We start from the raw sequence: 12,677 nt of genomic DNA, 5'->3' as shown, positions 1-12,677 counted from the left end.
CTCGATTCTGCCTGATGTTTAGATTTGTGAGACATCTTGTCAGAGTTTCGTGATTTTTTTTTGTGGGCTGTTACAGTGAATTGCAGAACCCGGGGACATGAGGGAGTATACTCCAGGGAGGAGTGAGGGATGGGGGAATGGAACAGACTAGCATCTTGGAAGAGTTGGGCATGTGGGACACATCTTTAATCTCCAACTCCTTGGGACTAGTCTGGTATTGATTCTTCTAAAAAAAAGGACTACACACTATACCAGAACTACCTGAAATAAAACATGTAATGACACAATACTTCGAATGTCTTTACTCCGACAACTTTGGAAGCCCCCCCCCCAAAAAAAATGAATACATTTCTAGAAACACACCACCCGCCTAAGCTAACAGAAGTAGGAAAACAGAACTGACTCATAACAAAAGAAGAAATTGATTTGATCATAAAAATAAAACATCTCAACGACCACAACAAACCCAGGATCATATGGCTTCGTTGGGGAATCCTACGAAATATTCAGGGGAGAGCTGGCCCCACTTCTACTCAAACTGTTCCTGCAGATAGAAAAGGCAGGCCAACTCCCAGATTCATTGTTGGAAGTGAGAATGACCTTGACATCAAAACCAGGCAAGGACATCACCAGTGAGTTTAGTTTGGTTTTATACATCTGCTTGCCCGAGAATCCTTTGCCCCCCTGACGAACTCCTCTTACCTAACCGTGCTCATTTCTAAAAGCCATGGGGGGGGGGGGGAGGCTTTGTGGTTTCTTTGCAGTGATGCCAGGATGTGGAAGGACTCCACTCCAAAGAAAAGGGAGTTTTGACACAGATACTTTGGTACAAAATAACCTGAAAAATATGCCTTTTCTGGTAAAGAGACAGAAACAGGCTCCAGAAGAAACCTTAGACTGTCACCTTTTATCTAAAGTTTTCTAGACGATCAAGAAGGTTTCACCCGAGCATGCAGTGTCTTTGAAAAAAAAAAGGGGGGGGGTGGGCTTTGTCATGCCATCTTCTGTTCATTGCGTTTTGAGGAGAAGCAAGAGGAGATTTTAAAATTCATTCTAGCAGTGCAGAAATGACAGCACTGTGCGCACTGGCACAGAATCCCCATAGAAAGAAGCCTATAACTATAACTGCATGCCTTTATTATACAGCATCAAAAACTGAACTTTTTAATGACAAATCAGAAGTTGTTACCTTCCTACAAGTATTCTGTAATAAACCCACTTTTTCTTTTTTAAAAAAAATCATTTATTGGGGGCTTGTACACTCTTATCACAATCCATACATCCATCCATTGTGTCAAGCACATGTGTACATTTGTTGCCATCATCATTCTCAAAACTTTCTTTCTACTTGAGCCCTTGGTATCAGCTCCTCATTTTCCCTTTGCCCCTCCCTCATGAACCCTTGATAATTTACAAATTATTGTTTTTTCATGTCTTACACTGTCCGACGTCTCCCTTCACCCACTTTTCTGTTGTCTCTCCCCCACGGAGGAGGTAATATGTACATCCTTGTAATCGGTTCCTCCGTTCTACCCCACCCTCCTGGTAGCACCACTCTCAGCACTGATCCTGAAGGGATCATCCATCCTGGATTCCCTGTGTTTCCAGTTCCTATCTGTACTAGTGTACATCCTTTGGTCTAGCCGGATTTGTAAGGTAGAATTGGGATCATGATAGTGGAGGGGAGGAAGCATATAGGAACAAGAGGAAAGTTGTATGTTTCATCGTTGCTACACTGCACCCTGACTGGCTCTTTCTCCTCCCCGAGACCCTTCCATAAGGGAATGTCCAATTGCCTACAGATGGACTTTGGGTCTCTACTCTGCACTACCCCCCACCATTCACAATGCTATGATTGTTTGTTCTTTGATGCCTGATACCTGATTCCATCGACACCTACTGATCACACAGGCTAGTGTTCTTCTTCCATGTGGACTTTGTTGCTTCTCAGCTAGATTCTCAGCTTGTTTATCTTTAAGCCTTTAAAACCCGACACTATATCTTTTGATAGCCAGGCACCATCGGCTTTCTTCACCACTTTTCTGCTGTGTACCCACTTCTTGCTTGATTTGTACTGAGAAAGCAGCCTTACTGGTTCTTCTTTCTTTTTTGTAGGTAGCATTTCATTTTTTCCCATGCTGCTCTCAAGTTCTTAGGATGTCTTTGATTGGAAAGTTTGATTATTGTATGATGATTTTCCTTTGCGCTCTATCCTCTTAGGATTTCGTCGATTTAATTATTTATTTTTCCATTGATTTATTGAATGAGCATTTCTTGCGATTCATATTGGGGAAATTTTCTACCAACAAAAATCTTGTGACAATTTCCTCTGTGCTTCCTGTTCCCCTCTTGTTCTGGGGTTCTGATCACATGTACGTTATTCCTCTTGATGGTGCCCCAATAGGGTTTCTTTGTTATTCCTTTCTTCTGATTGTTCCAAAGAGATTAACTTTAAGGGATTTTTGTCCTCAGTGTTGCTGATCCTGTCTTCCCTTCATTCAATTCTACCACTTTGTTCTACTGGTCTTGGAAAGCTGCTGAGGGTAAGCTGGGTTCATGTTGGCCATCGACAAGAGATGTATTGCCCATTCAGTGAGACTGGAGTGGGTGGTGGCATCCATCTGGTGAGTACGGTGGTAGATGTGATAGGAGTGGGTAGGTGGTGTGGATATGGTTGCTGCTACCTGCTAGATGGGGTCAAAAAAGGGGTGGGGGATGAGGGTAGAGGGAAGAGAAAAAAATAGGTGAACTAAAGCTACGTAGCATGAGGTGCAAGCATGCCTACACTGTGCTCTGTCTCATTGGGGATTCCGTGAAGTTGATGTTGGAAATATATCCATCCCACAACGTCTACCCATTTACTAATTCCCCTTTTTAACATATGTATAATGTACTGATATCAATGATAATAACTGGCTGTAATAATCTAGCTTGCTCACATTGGTAGCAAACTCTACACAGTAAGACGTGTTGCCCGTGAGCAGCACTTCCAGCTCCTTGACATTCGGACCGGGAACTCGCGGAAGCCACAGGCAGCAGGTGTTCCGTTTTCTCGTTGCTCCTGTAACCAGTGCCAGACATCAAGATCTGGCCCTTGCAGGTCTCCAGGTTGCAAATAGCCAGGCATTGGGGTCCTGTAGTCAATTACCCTGCATTAATTACCCTTAATAAGTAGTTTTCTCATAATCACTCTTCCTTACTTCCGTCTTTGGCAAACCCTAAGAAACGTTGATCTTGATACATTTGTGTATTCTTGTCTTTTGATATAAGTGACATCACATAATATTTGTCCTTTGGTGTTGAACTTAGTCCCTTAGCACAATGTCCTCACACTCTATCTACATTGTAGGACCTATCAAGACATCGTTTCTTCTGCTGGCTGAGTAGTATTCCGCTTTATGTTGTCCCACACGTTGTTTATCCATTCATCTGTTGGTGGGCAGTTGGGTTGTTTCCACCTTTGGGCTCCTGTGAATAGTGATGTGGGCACCCTTGGTGTGCAGCCTCTGTTGGAGACTCTAATTTCAAGTCTACTAGGAATGGAATTATTACATCATATGGTAGTTCTATTTTCAGTTTTTTGAGAAACTGCCACATTGTTTCTTACAATGGCTGCACCGTTTTGCATTCACAGCAGCAATGGCCAAGGGTTGCAATTACCCATATCATTTGCCCACATTTTAATTAAAAAATTTTTTCTATCTCAGTCATACCGGTGCGAGTGAAATGGTATCTCATTGTGATTTTGCATCTCTGATGGCTAATGCCATGGAGCATCTCTTTTCATGTGGTTGGTGGCCATTTGAATGTCCTTTGTGGTTGAGATAGTTAAAGTTTATTGTGCCAACCTGGCTGATAAACAGATGTGGGGTTAATTGAAGGGTGGAGGGATAAATGGCTCCGTGAGCCCCTCCTTTAAGAATCTTGGGTCTCTTGCTTTCAAAAAGATTGATTGACTAAACATGTTTGGATTTAGTTCTGGATTCTCAATTCTATTCCATTAGTCTGTGTATCTATCGTTTTATTGGTGCAAGCCTGTTTTGGTTATTGTTGCTTTACGATAGGTTTTTAAGTCAGGAAAATGTGAATCCGCCTACTTTGTCACTTTCAATATTGGTTTAGCTATTCAGAGCCTCTTGACATTCAACAAGAAATTGAGGATTGCTTTTTCCATTCTTGTAAAGAAGACAGGCAGTTAGAATTTTAATTGAGATTGTGTTGAATCTATAGATCACTTTGGGTAATGTTTACATCTTTATAATATAAAATCCTCCAGTCAAAGGTTATAGAACATCCTTTCATTTATTTATATTACCATTATGTTACCATTTTTCACCATTATTTTACAATATTCTTTGTATATTTTTCATATCTTTGGTTAGATTTATTACTAAGTATGTTATTATTTCAGATGTGATTGTAAATGGAGTCGTTTCTCTAATTTCTATTTCGTATTTCTCATTGATAGTGTGTAGAAATGCAGCTGATTTTTCTTTGTTGGACCTTGTACCCTGAAATGTTCCTACCATCCTCTGTTAGCTCTAGTTTTCTTGTGGAGTTTTTTGGGATTTCCTATGCATAGGATCATAGATTTTATGAATTAAAAGCTCAGCTGCCTTCAGAAGAGGCAGCGATCTCCCTGTGACATCATGACCACCCTCAGACCTCATGGGAAGCCCAACATTGTCCAGAAGAGGACTAAGAAGATCATCCAGCACCAGCCAGACAGTTACATCAAAGTTAATCAGAACTGACACAAGTCCAGAGGCACTGACAGCAGAATGTAGAAAAGATTCAAGGGCAGACCTTGATGCTCAGCATAGGTTACAGGACTAACAAAAAAACAACATCCCTCACTGATCCATAGCCCTACAGGGGACAACACTGGAGCCAGGTGCAGGAATTGTGCCTGATCTGATCCCATCACACTGAGGCGAAACACTAAGGGTGTGCAACAGAGCAGCAAGGGGAGCAGAGCAACAAAATCCCCAGGGAATACCAAAATATACTTTGGGGCCAGGGCGTGGCACCCCATCAGACTTGACCGGAAAACACTCCTGAAGGTCAACAAACAGACCTTGAACTATTTATAGGTGTTTCTTTTTTCTGTTGTTGTTTTCTTTTCCTTTGTTGCTTTGTTTTTCTCCATCTTGTTTGTGTGCATATTATTATCTCTGAAGGTCTATCTAGATAAGATAGGCGGGATAAACAATCTGGAGGACAAAACAATGGAACCCATGGTTCCTGGGGGATGTGGGAGAGGGGGGGGGAAGGAAGTGGTGTTAACAAACCCAGGGACAAGAGAGCAAGTGATCCAAAATTGGTGGTGAGGAGGGTGTAGGAGGCCTAGTAGGGCTTGATCAAGGGCAATGTAACCCAGAGGAATTACTGAAAACCAAATGAAGGCTGAACATGAAAGTGGGACAAGAGGAAAATAAAAGGAAATGGAGGAAAGAGCTAGGAGGCAAAGGGCACTTATAGAGGTCTAAATACAGGCATGTACATATGCAAATATATTTATATGACAATGGGAAACTAGATCTATGTATATATATTTATCAGTTTAGTACTAAGGTAGCAGATGGACATTGGGCCTCTACTCAAGTACTCCCTCAATGCAAGAACACTTTGTTCTATTAACCTGGCATTCCATGATATTCACCTTCCCAACACGATCTCTGAAGACAAAGTTGGTTCATAAGCAAACATGGTGAAGAAAACTAATGGTGCCCGGCTCTCAAAAGATATAGCATCTGGGGCCTTAAAGGCTTGAAGAAGAAAAAAAAAAGGCTTGAAGATATACAAGCGGTCATCTGAGAAGCAACAAATCCCACATGGAAGAAGCACACCAGCCTGTGTGATCATGAGATGTCAATAAGATCAGGTATTGGGCATAAAAGAACAAAAAATCATATCATTGTGAATGAGGGGGAGTGAGGAGTGGAGACCCAAAGCCCATCTGTAGGCAACTGGACATCCCCTTACAGAAGGGTTGTGGGGAGGAGAAAGAGCCAGTCAGGGTGCAGTGTAGCAACAATGAAACACACAACTTTCCTCTAGTTATTTAAAGCTTCTCCCCCACCCCCACTAACATGATCCCAATTCTACCTTACAAATCTGGCTAGACCAGAGAAGTACAGTGGTACAGATGGAAACGGGAAACACAGAATCCAGGACAGATAAACACCCCAGGACCAATAATGTGAGTAGTGATACCAGGAGGAGAAGGTGAAGGTGGAGGATAAAAGGGGAACCGATCACAATGATCTACATATAACCCCCTCCCTGGGGGACAGACAACAGAAAAGTAGGTGAGGAGAGATGTCAGACAGTGTAAGACATGACCAAAAAAATAATAATTTATAAATTATCAAGGGTTTGTGAGGGAGGGCGGCTGGGGAAAGGAAGGGAAAATGGGGAGCTGATATCAAGGGCTCAAGTAGAAAGAAAATACTCTGAGAATGATGAGGGCAAAAATGTACACAATGAATGTTTGCATTGACTATGATAAGAGTTGTACGAGCCCCAAGAAAATGATTTTTTTTTTTTTAAGAAAGAAAGAAGGAAAACTCAGCATGTGATGCCCAGTGGCTTCTGCAAGTCCCTGGTCCATCATGTCAAGGAGCTGGAAGTGCTGCTGATAAGCAGCCAGTCTAACTGGGCAGAGATGGCTCACAGCGTTGCCTCCAAACAGCGCAAAGCCCTGCTGGCCATCAGAGCCACCAATCCCAGTGCCAGGTGAATAAATTGAATAAATGGCCCACTGGCAAGTTTTATTTGTGCTAAATAGAACCATAAAGTGGTGTCATCTTTCATTCGGGAAAACAAAAACCCCCAAACGTCAAACAAACTCACTTCCATTGAGTCGATTCCACTCCGAGTGACCATAGAGTACAATGAATCCTGTAGGTTTCTCAGGCTGCAACTTTACCGGAGTAGGAAGCCTCATCTTTCTGCTCCGGTGGAACAGCTGGAAGATTTGAACTGCTGACACTGTGGTTAGCAGCCCAATACATATAACTTACTACTCCACCAGGGCTCTGTCTTTCATGAAGATATTTTAAATTCTTCTCTTCTGACCTAGATTCCTATTCCTTTATATCTGCCTCCTCCCCAGTTTCTACACAGTTCCTTCACACAGAAGGAAGACATGCCCAGAAGACGTGCTTACGGAATTAGAATTTGCAAAGTTAGAGGGAATTTACCAAATGAGTCAGATCAGTTCAAGCTGGTGTGGAGTGAAGTTACACAGTGCTCAGTTCCAAATCAGTAGCTTTAGTCTTTCTGGATGTCCAGTTGCAGTATTGCTGTGCTGTCAGTGGTTTCCTGGTGTGTGTGTTGGTGTGTTCCTGTGTGTGTTGGTGTGTTGTGTGTGTGTGCGCGTGTTGGTGTTGGTGTGTTGGTGTGTGTGTGTTGGTGTGTTCCTGTGTGTGTTGGGTGTGCGTGTTGGTATAGGTGTGTGTGTGTGTGTTGGTGTGTTGTGTGTGTGCGTGTTGGTGTTGGTATGTTGGTGTGTGTGTGTGTGTGTGTGCCCCCCCCCAAGAAAGTATGGCATAAGGCAAAGATGAAAGCGTTGACACTTTGGCAGATGTTTGGCCAGGGGTGGTGAGACGAAAAGGGACAGAGCAAGGAGGCAGAAGAAAGAGGAAAGTGAGGAGACAGCGCTTGCCTCGCTGGACTCCGCTTTGCTGTGAGGCAGCACATGGCTCAGCACATGGATGGCCTGGGACTCCTCTGAGTGGCCTGCAGGCAGGGGCATCAGGACTTACCTGCTCTGTCTCCCCATCTGTGATTTCACACACGCTTAGACATGGACAGTTTACACAGCACTCAGTAGAAGGGAAAGAAGACGCTGGTTGTGGGGATCCAGGAGGGGACCCAAAGTTTATGCCCCATCCGGCCCATACCTTGTGCTCCTCAGATCTCTTACACCAGCTCTCACATGCCCTCGAGGGGACCTCCATTTCCCTCAGAGAACAGAGATACCCTCACTCCTTCCCTGGAGTGGCTGGAGGTAGATGCCCCATCAGTGACAGAGCCCTCTTCTGTCATTGATCAGTTTGGATTACGTAGAACGGGGTCAGTAAACTTTGGAGATGGAAGAGCCGATTCTGTCCCTCACATCAATTTAAAAATTAATCTACAGCCATAAACATTTTTACAAATAAGGAAAATTTAAAGTACCGTATGTACTTGAGTATAAGCCAACCCGAATATCAGCTGAGGTGCTTAATTTTACCACAAAAACTGCATTAAAAAATGTGCCGTCATAAGGGAGGGGGGAAAGGGGAGGGAGGGGAAAAAAAAAAGAGGACCTGATGCAAGGGGCTTAAGTGGAGAGCAAATGCCTTGAGAATGATTGGGGCAGGGAATGTATGGATGTGCTTTATACAATTGATGTATGTATATGTATGGATGGTGATAAGAGTTGTATGAGTCCCTAATAAAATGTAAAAAAAGAAAAGAGGAGAAAAAAATGATTAGGGCAAAGACTGTACAGATGTGCTTTATACAATTGATGTATGTATATGTATGAACTGGGATAAAAATTGTATGAGCCCCTAAAAAAAAAAAAGAAATATAGTCTGAGGAACCTTACAGCAGATCACTAGGAGTCAGAATTGACTGGATGGTAGGGAATTGTTGTGTTTGCGGGGGAAAGGCTATGTACTACCTATTTATTTTTACTTACTTATAGTTTATTTATATATTTTGTTTGACCCTGTAACTCCTCTCTCGTTCTGGCCTCTGATCTGAGAATCTCGTCTATAACAATCTTTTCAATAGGCAGCCTATATGCAGTGAAGAACCCCCACAGGATACGGGCTCAGCGAAGATGAGCAAGGCCATTGATGTCAGTGGCATGGTGGAATTTACTTCCTAAATCATCATGTGGAACTGTTTCACTAGAGTCTAGAGAACTTCTCTGAAAGTAGCTTTCTCTATGATGTGTCCTTTCTGGGTCCCACAGGTTTTCTGTCCTTACCCGGCAAGCTCACGTTCAGAAGTGGGTGATAACCAGTCTACAGAAAATAATCCCAGACTACTAGGCTAGGCTGTCCCTTTTCACTCTCCTCACATTTATCCCTGTGGTCATAAATATTCTGTTAAATAATGCATTGGTTTTGTGCATTCAAGGTAGAAAATAAATATTTATGCAATGTAAAAAAATGTGCCGAAAAACGCAGCGTATACACAAGTATATACGATAATATTTATAAAAGAAACTAGGACCGTTTTGTTTTCCACTTGTTTTCCTTCAGAGCCACATGTATACACTGAAACAGCTGCGGCTGGCTCATGAACCAGTTTGCCCTTGAACTAGATGATTGTAGCAGAAAGTGCGAAGCAAGTTCATGCTTTGCTGTTGTGGTTGTGTTTGTGTTGTGTTGAGACTGCCATTGATATATGCCCGATTCCTCCTCCAGTCTCATTCTGGATTTCCTTCACCATAGTACTGTTGGGTGATAGCACTGTTGGGTGTTCTGTGACATGGCCCTGGGGTGGTGATGGTGTTGCCTAGCCCTTGGCATGACGCCGAATGCAGGATGATCACAGGCCAGTGGGTGGAAAGTCTTGTGCATCCAGTGGCGGTAGAGACATCTCAGCGCTGACGGGGTCTCCACGTGGCTCCTTCAGCTCCAGGGCTCTAACTAGCTGCATGTGTCTTGTCAACAGGAGTATCTGAGTGTCCCCCCTCTAATGAGCTATTTATCTCCCTAGCACCTCCAAATGAGGTCCTCAAGCTGCGACCTGACTGACAGGCTAGACTCCACCCCTCCACAAGTTGACACCAGATGATGTAACCACCACAGAGCCGTTCCCAGGGCTCTTGGGTCCTGAGCGTCCTAGGATTTGTCCTATAGGATTCTTCCATTTGGGAGGTTGACCGTCACTTCTTTTGTGTCCTACAGAAATCAGGATGAAATGGCCCACACCTGCCGGGGCACCATCAACCTGTCCACAACGCACATTGACGCAGAAGACTCTTGCAACATCCTGCTGAGCAGTGGGGCAAGGACCTACCACCTCAAGGCCAGTTCAGAGGTGGAGCGGCAGCAGTGGATCACTGCCCTGGAGCTGGCCAAGGCCAAAGCGGTCCGCATGATGAACAGCCATTCAGGTAGTGAGCGTGCGGGGCGGTGGGCAGAGGTGTGGGAGCTTACACGGTGAGTGGGTGGCTCAGGAGACAAGGCGCTGGAGGGGGTGGCTACCAGTTCTGTGGGAGGAGCTTTGCAAGCCTTTCCGTGGTCCCACCCATTCCAATTGTGCTCAGCCCCCGTGTCCAGAAGCAGCAGTCCACGGTGGGAACCCAGGCTCCAGGGCCTGTGTTGTGGTTCAGGCTTTCTCAGCCCCATGGTAGCGATGGAAAAGCATGGGCCAGAGCTGAGGCAGGAGTGCTGAGCAAGACATGTTTCCTTCTTAAGAAATGAACATTTATAACGTGCATTTTTATAAGATTCCTAAACCAATTACTTCAAAAGCTTATGTGATGAAGTCTGCTTTTGACCACTGTCCTTAGCTTTTCAATTCTCTCACTGAGACGCAACCAATATGTGTCCTGCATTTATATATATGAGCTATCTATGTCGTGTGTGTGTGTGTGTGTGTGTGTGTGTGCAGGAGCCCTGGTGGTGTAGTTGGCCTGCGATCTGCATGGTCAGCGGTTTGAAACCAACGGCCGGTCCGCAGGAGGATGTCTGGTCTTTCGTCTCCTGTAAGCAGTTAGTCTTAGAAACCCACCAAGGGTTGCTATGAATCAGCATTGACTCAACAGCAGTGTTTTCTTCTCTTTATATATTTATGATATCACGTGAGAGACATATCATGTACATACACACATACAGAAGTATGAATTGATTTAAAAATAAACACCATGTTCCACCTAGCTTTCCCCCAGGCATATTTAGCAGTTTCTTGGAAGTATTTTCCCTGTTACTATCTGAAAAGCTTCCCTTTTTAAAGGAGGGTTTATTTCATTTTAGTGACATGCCATCATTTCCTTAGCCTCCAGTCCTCTCGTTCCATTAACAGCCATTTAGGTTGCTTCCTTCCTTGGCTGTGACATATCGTGCGGCAGCGTCGAACCCTGCACCTACTGCATCTCCTGCGTGTTCAAGTCTACATGCAGTCTGCTCTCCGGGAAGTGGAGCCATGGGGCCAATGGGAGTGTCCATTGGTAATGCCGAGCGAGGTTATCAAAGCAGCACCCTTAGGGATTGGGCTGCCAGGCGCTGACAAGCTGTGTGTGAGAATGCTGGCCTCCCCACTCCCTTGCCTGCCCAGAACAGTAACAGATGTTTCTGACTGGCCAAAAAAAGAGTCCGTACACACAGGGAAGGGGTTACAGGAAGCTTTGGTCCTTCTGAAGTCATGAGCCAAATGGTGTGTGTTGTTCAGCTCTGTGTGGTTTTTTGGTGAAGCTGGTGGTAGAGGAGTGCGTGGCGCAGCCCTGGTGCTCCTGGAAGCAGAGGAAGCGAAGAAGCCTGCTGGGAGCTCTAGCACAAGGCAGGATGGCAGCAACTCTAAGACCGAGGCACCGAGGCACCAGCTGTCAGTGAGCATTGAAGAGCATCGTGTACCAGCCTGGCCTGCTCGTCTCGCCGTTCGGGGCTGCTCTGCAGTAACTAGTCCCACTGGGATCAGCAGTCACATAGCCCTGACATATCAGCAGAGATTCCTCAGCTTAGCAAGGAGCCTCCAAGATTCCACCCACTTTCCTGGTGAAGAAGAGTCTTGGGGTCATTTCAGGCATGAATGGTGCCAAGACCTCTGCAGGAACCTAGCCCAGCCTGGACTGGCTGTGGTCTCAGTTGGCCTGGTGAACCTAGCCCAGCCTGGACTGGCTGTGGTCTCAGTTGGCCTGGTGAACCTAGCCCAGCCTGGACTGGCTGTGGTCTCAGTTGGCCTGGTGAACCTAGCCCAGCCGGGACTGGCTGTGGTCTCAGTTGGCCTGGTGAACCTAGCCCAGCCGGGACTGGCTGTGGTCTCAGTTGGCCTGGTGAACCTAGCCCAGCCGGGACTGGCTGTGGTCTCAGTTGGCCTGGTGAACCTAGCCCAGCCTGGACTGGCTGTGGTCTCAGTTGGCCTGGTGAACCTAGCCCAGCCGGGTGACTGGCTGAGGTCTCAGTTGGCCTGGTGAACCTAGCCCAGCCGGGACTGGCTGTGGTCTCAGTTGGCCTGGTGAACCTAGCCCAGCCGGGACTGGCTGTGGTCTCAGTTGGCCTGGTGAACCTAGCCCAGCCTGGACTGGCTGTGGTCTCAGTTGGCCTGGTGAACCTAGCCCAGCCTGGACTGGCTGTGGTCTCAGTTGGCCTGGTGAACCTAGCCCAGCCGGGTGACTGGCTGAGGTCTCAGTTGGCCTGGTGAACCTAGCCCAGCCGGGACTGGCTGTGGTCTCAGTTGGCCTGGTGAACCTAGCCCAGCCGGGACTGGCTGTGGTCTCAGTTGGCCTGGTGAACCTAGCCCAGCCTGGACTGGCTGTGGTCTCAGTTGGCCTGGTGAACCTAGCCCAGCCTGGACTGGCTGTGGTCTCAGTTGGCCTGGTGAACCTAGCCCAGCCGGGTGACTGGCTGAGGTCTCAGTTGGCCTGGTGAACCTAGCCCAGCCGGGACTGGCTGTGGTCTCAGTTGGCCTGGTGAACCTAGCCCAGCCGGGACTGGCTGTGGTCTCAGTTG

General features: G+C 45.9%; 1 protein-coding gene across 1 annotated transcript in view; it reads left to right on the top strand.

Moving 5' to 3' along the window:
• The window catches only part of OSBP2 (oxysterol binding protein 2), a 158,974-nt gene that overhangs the window by 31,880 nt on the left and 114,417 nt on the right, over window positions 1–12,677 (top strand). The window contains exon 2 of the mRNA XM_075533920.1: window positions 9,915–10,123. Within this exon, the coding sequence (XP_075390035.1) occupies window positions 9,915–10,123 (209 nt within the window). The remainder of the gene's footprint in view (window positions 1–9,914; window positions 10,124–12,677) is intronic.

The sequence above is a fragment of the Tenrec ecaudatus genome, chromosome 16 (genome assembly GCF_050624435.1).
Source record: "Tenrec ecaudatus isolate mTenEca1 chromosome 16, mTenEca1.hap1, whole genome shotgun sequence".
Lineage (NCBI taxonomy): Eukaryota > Metazoa > Chordata > Mammalia > Afrosoricida > Tenrecidae > Tenrec > Tenrec ecaudatus.
The sequence above is the reverse complement of the archived record's forward strand: the minus strand, read 5'-3'. Positions and strand labels throughout refer to the sequence as shown.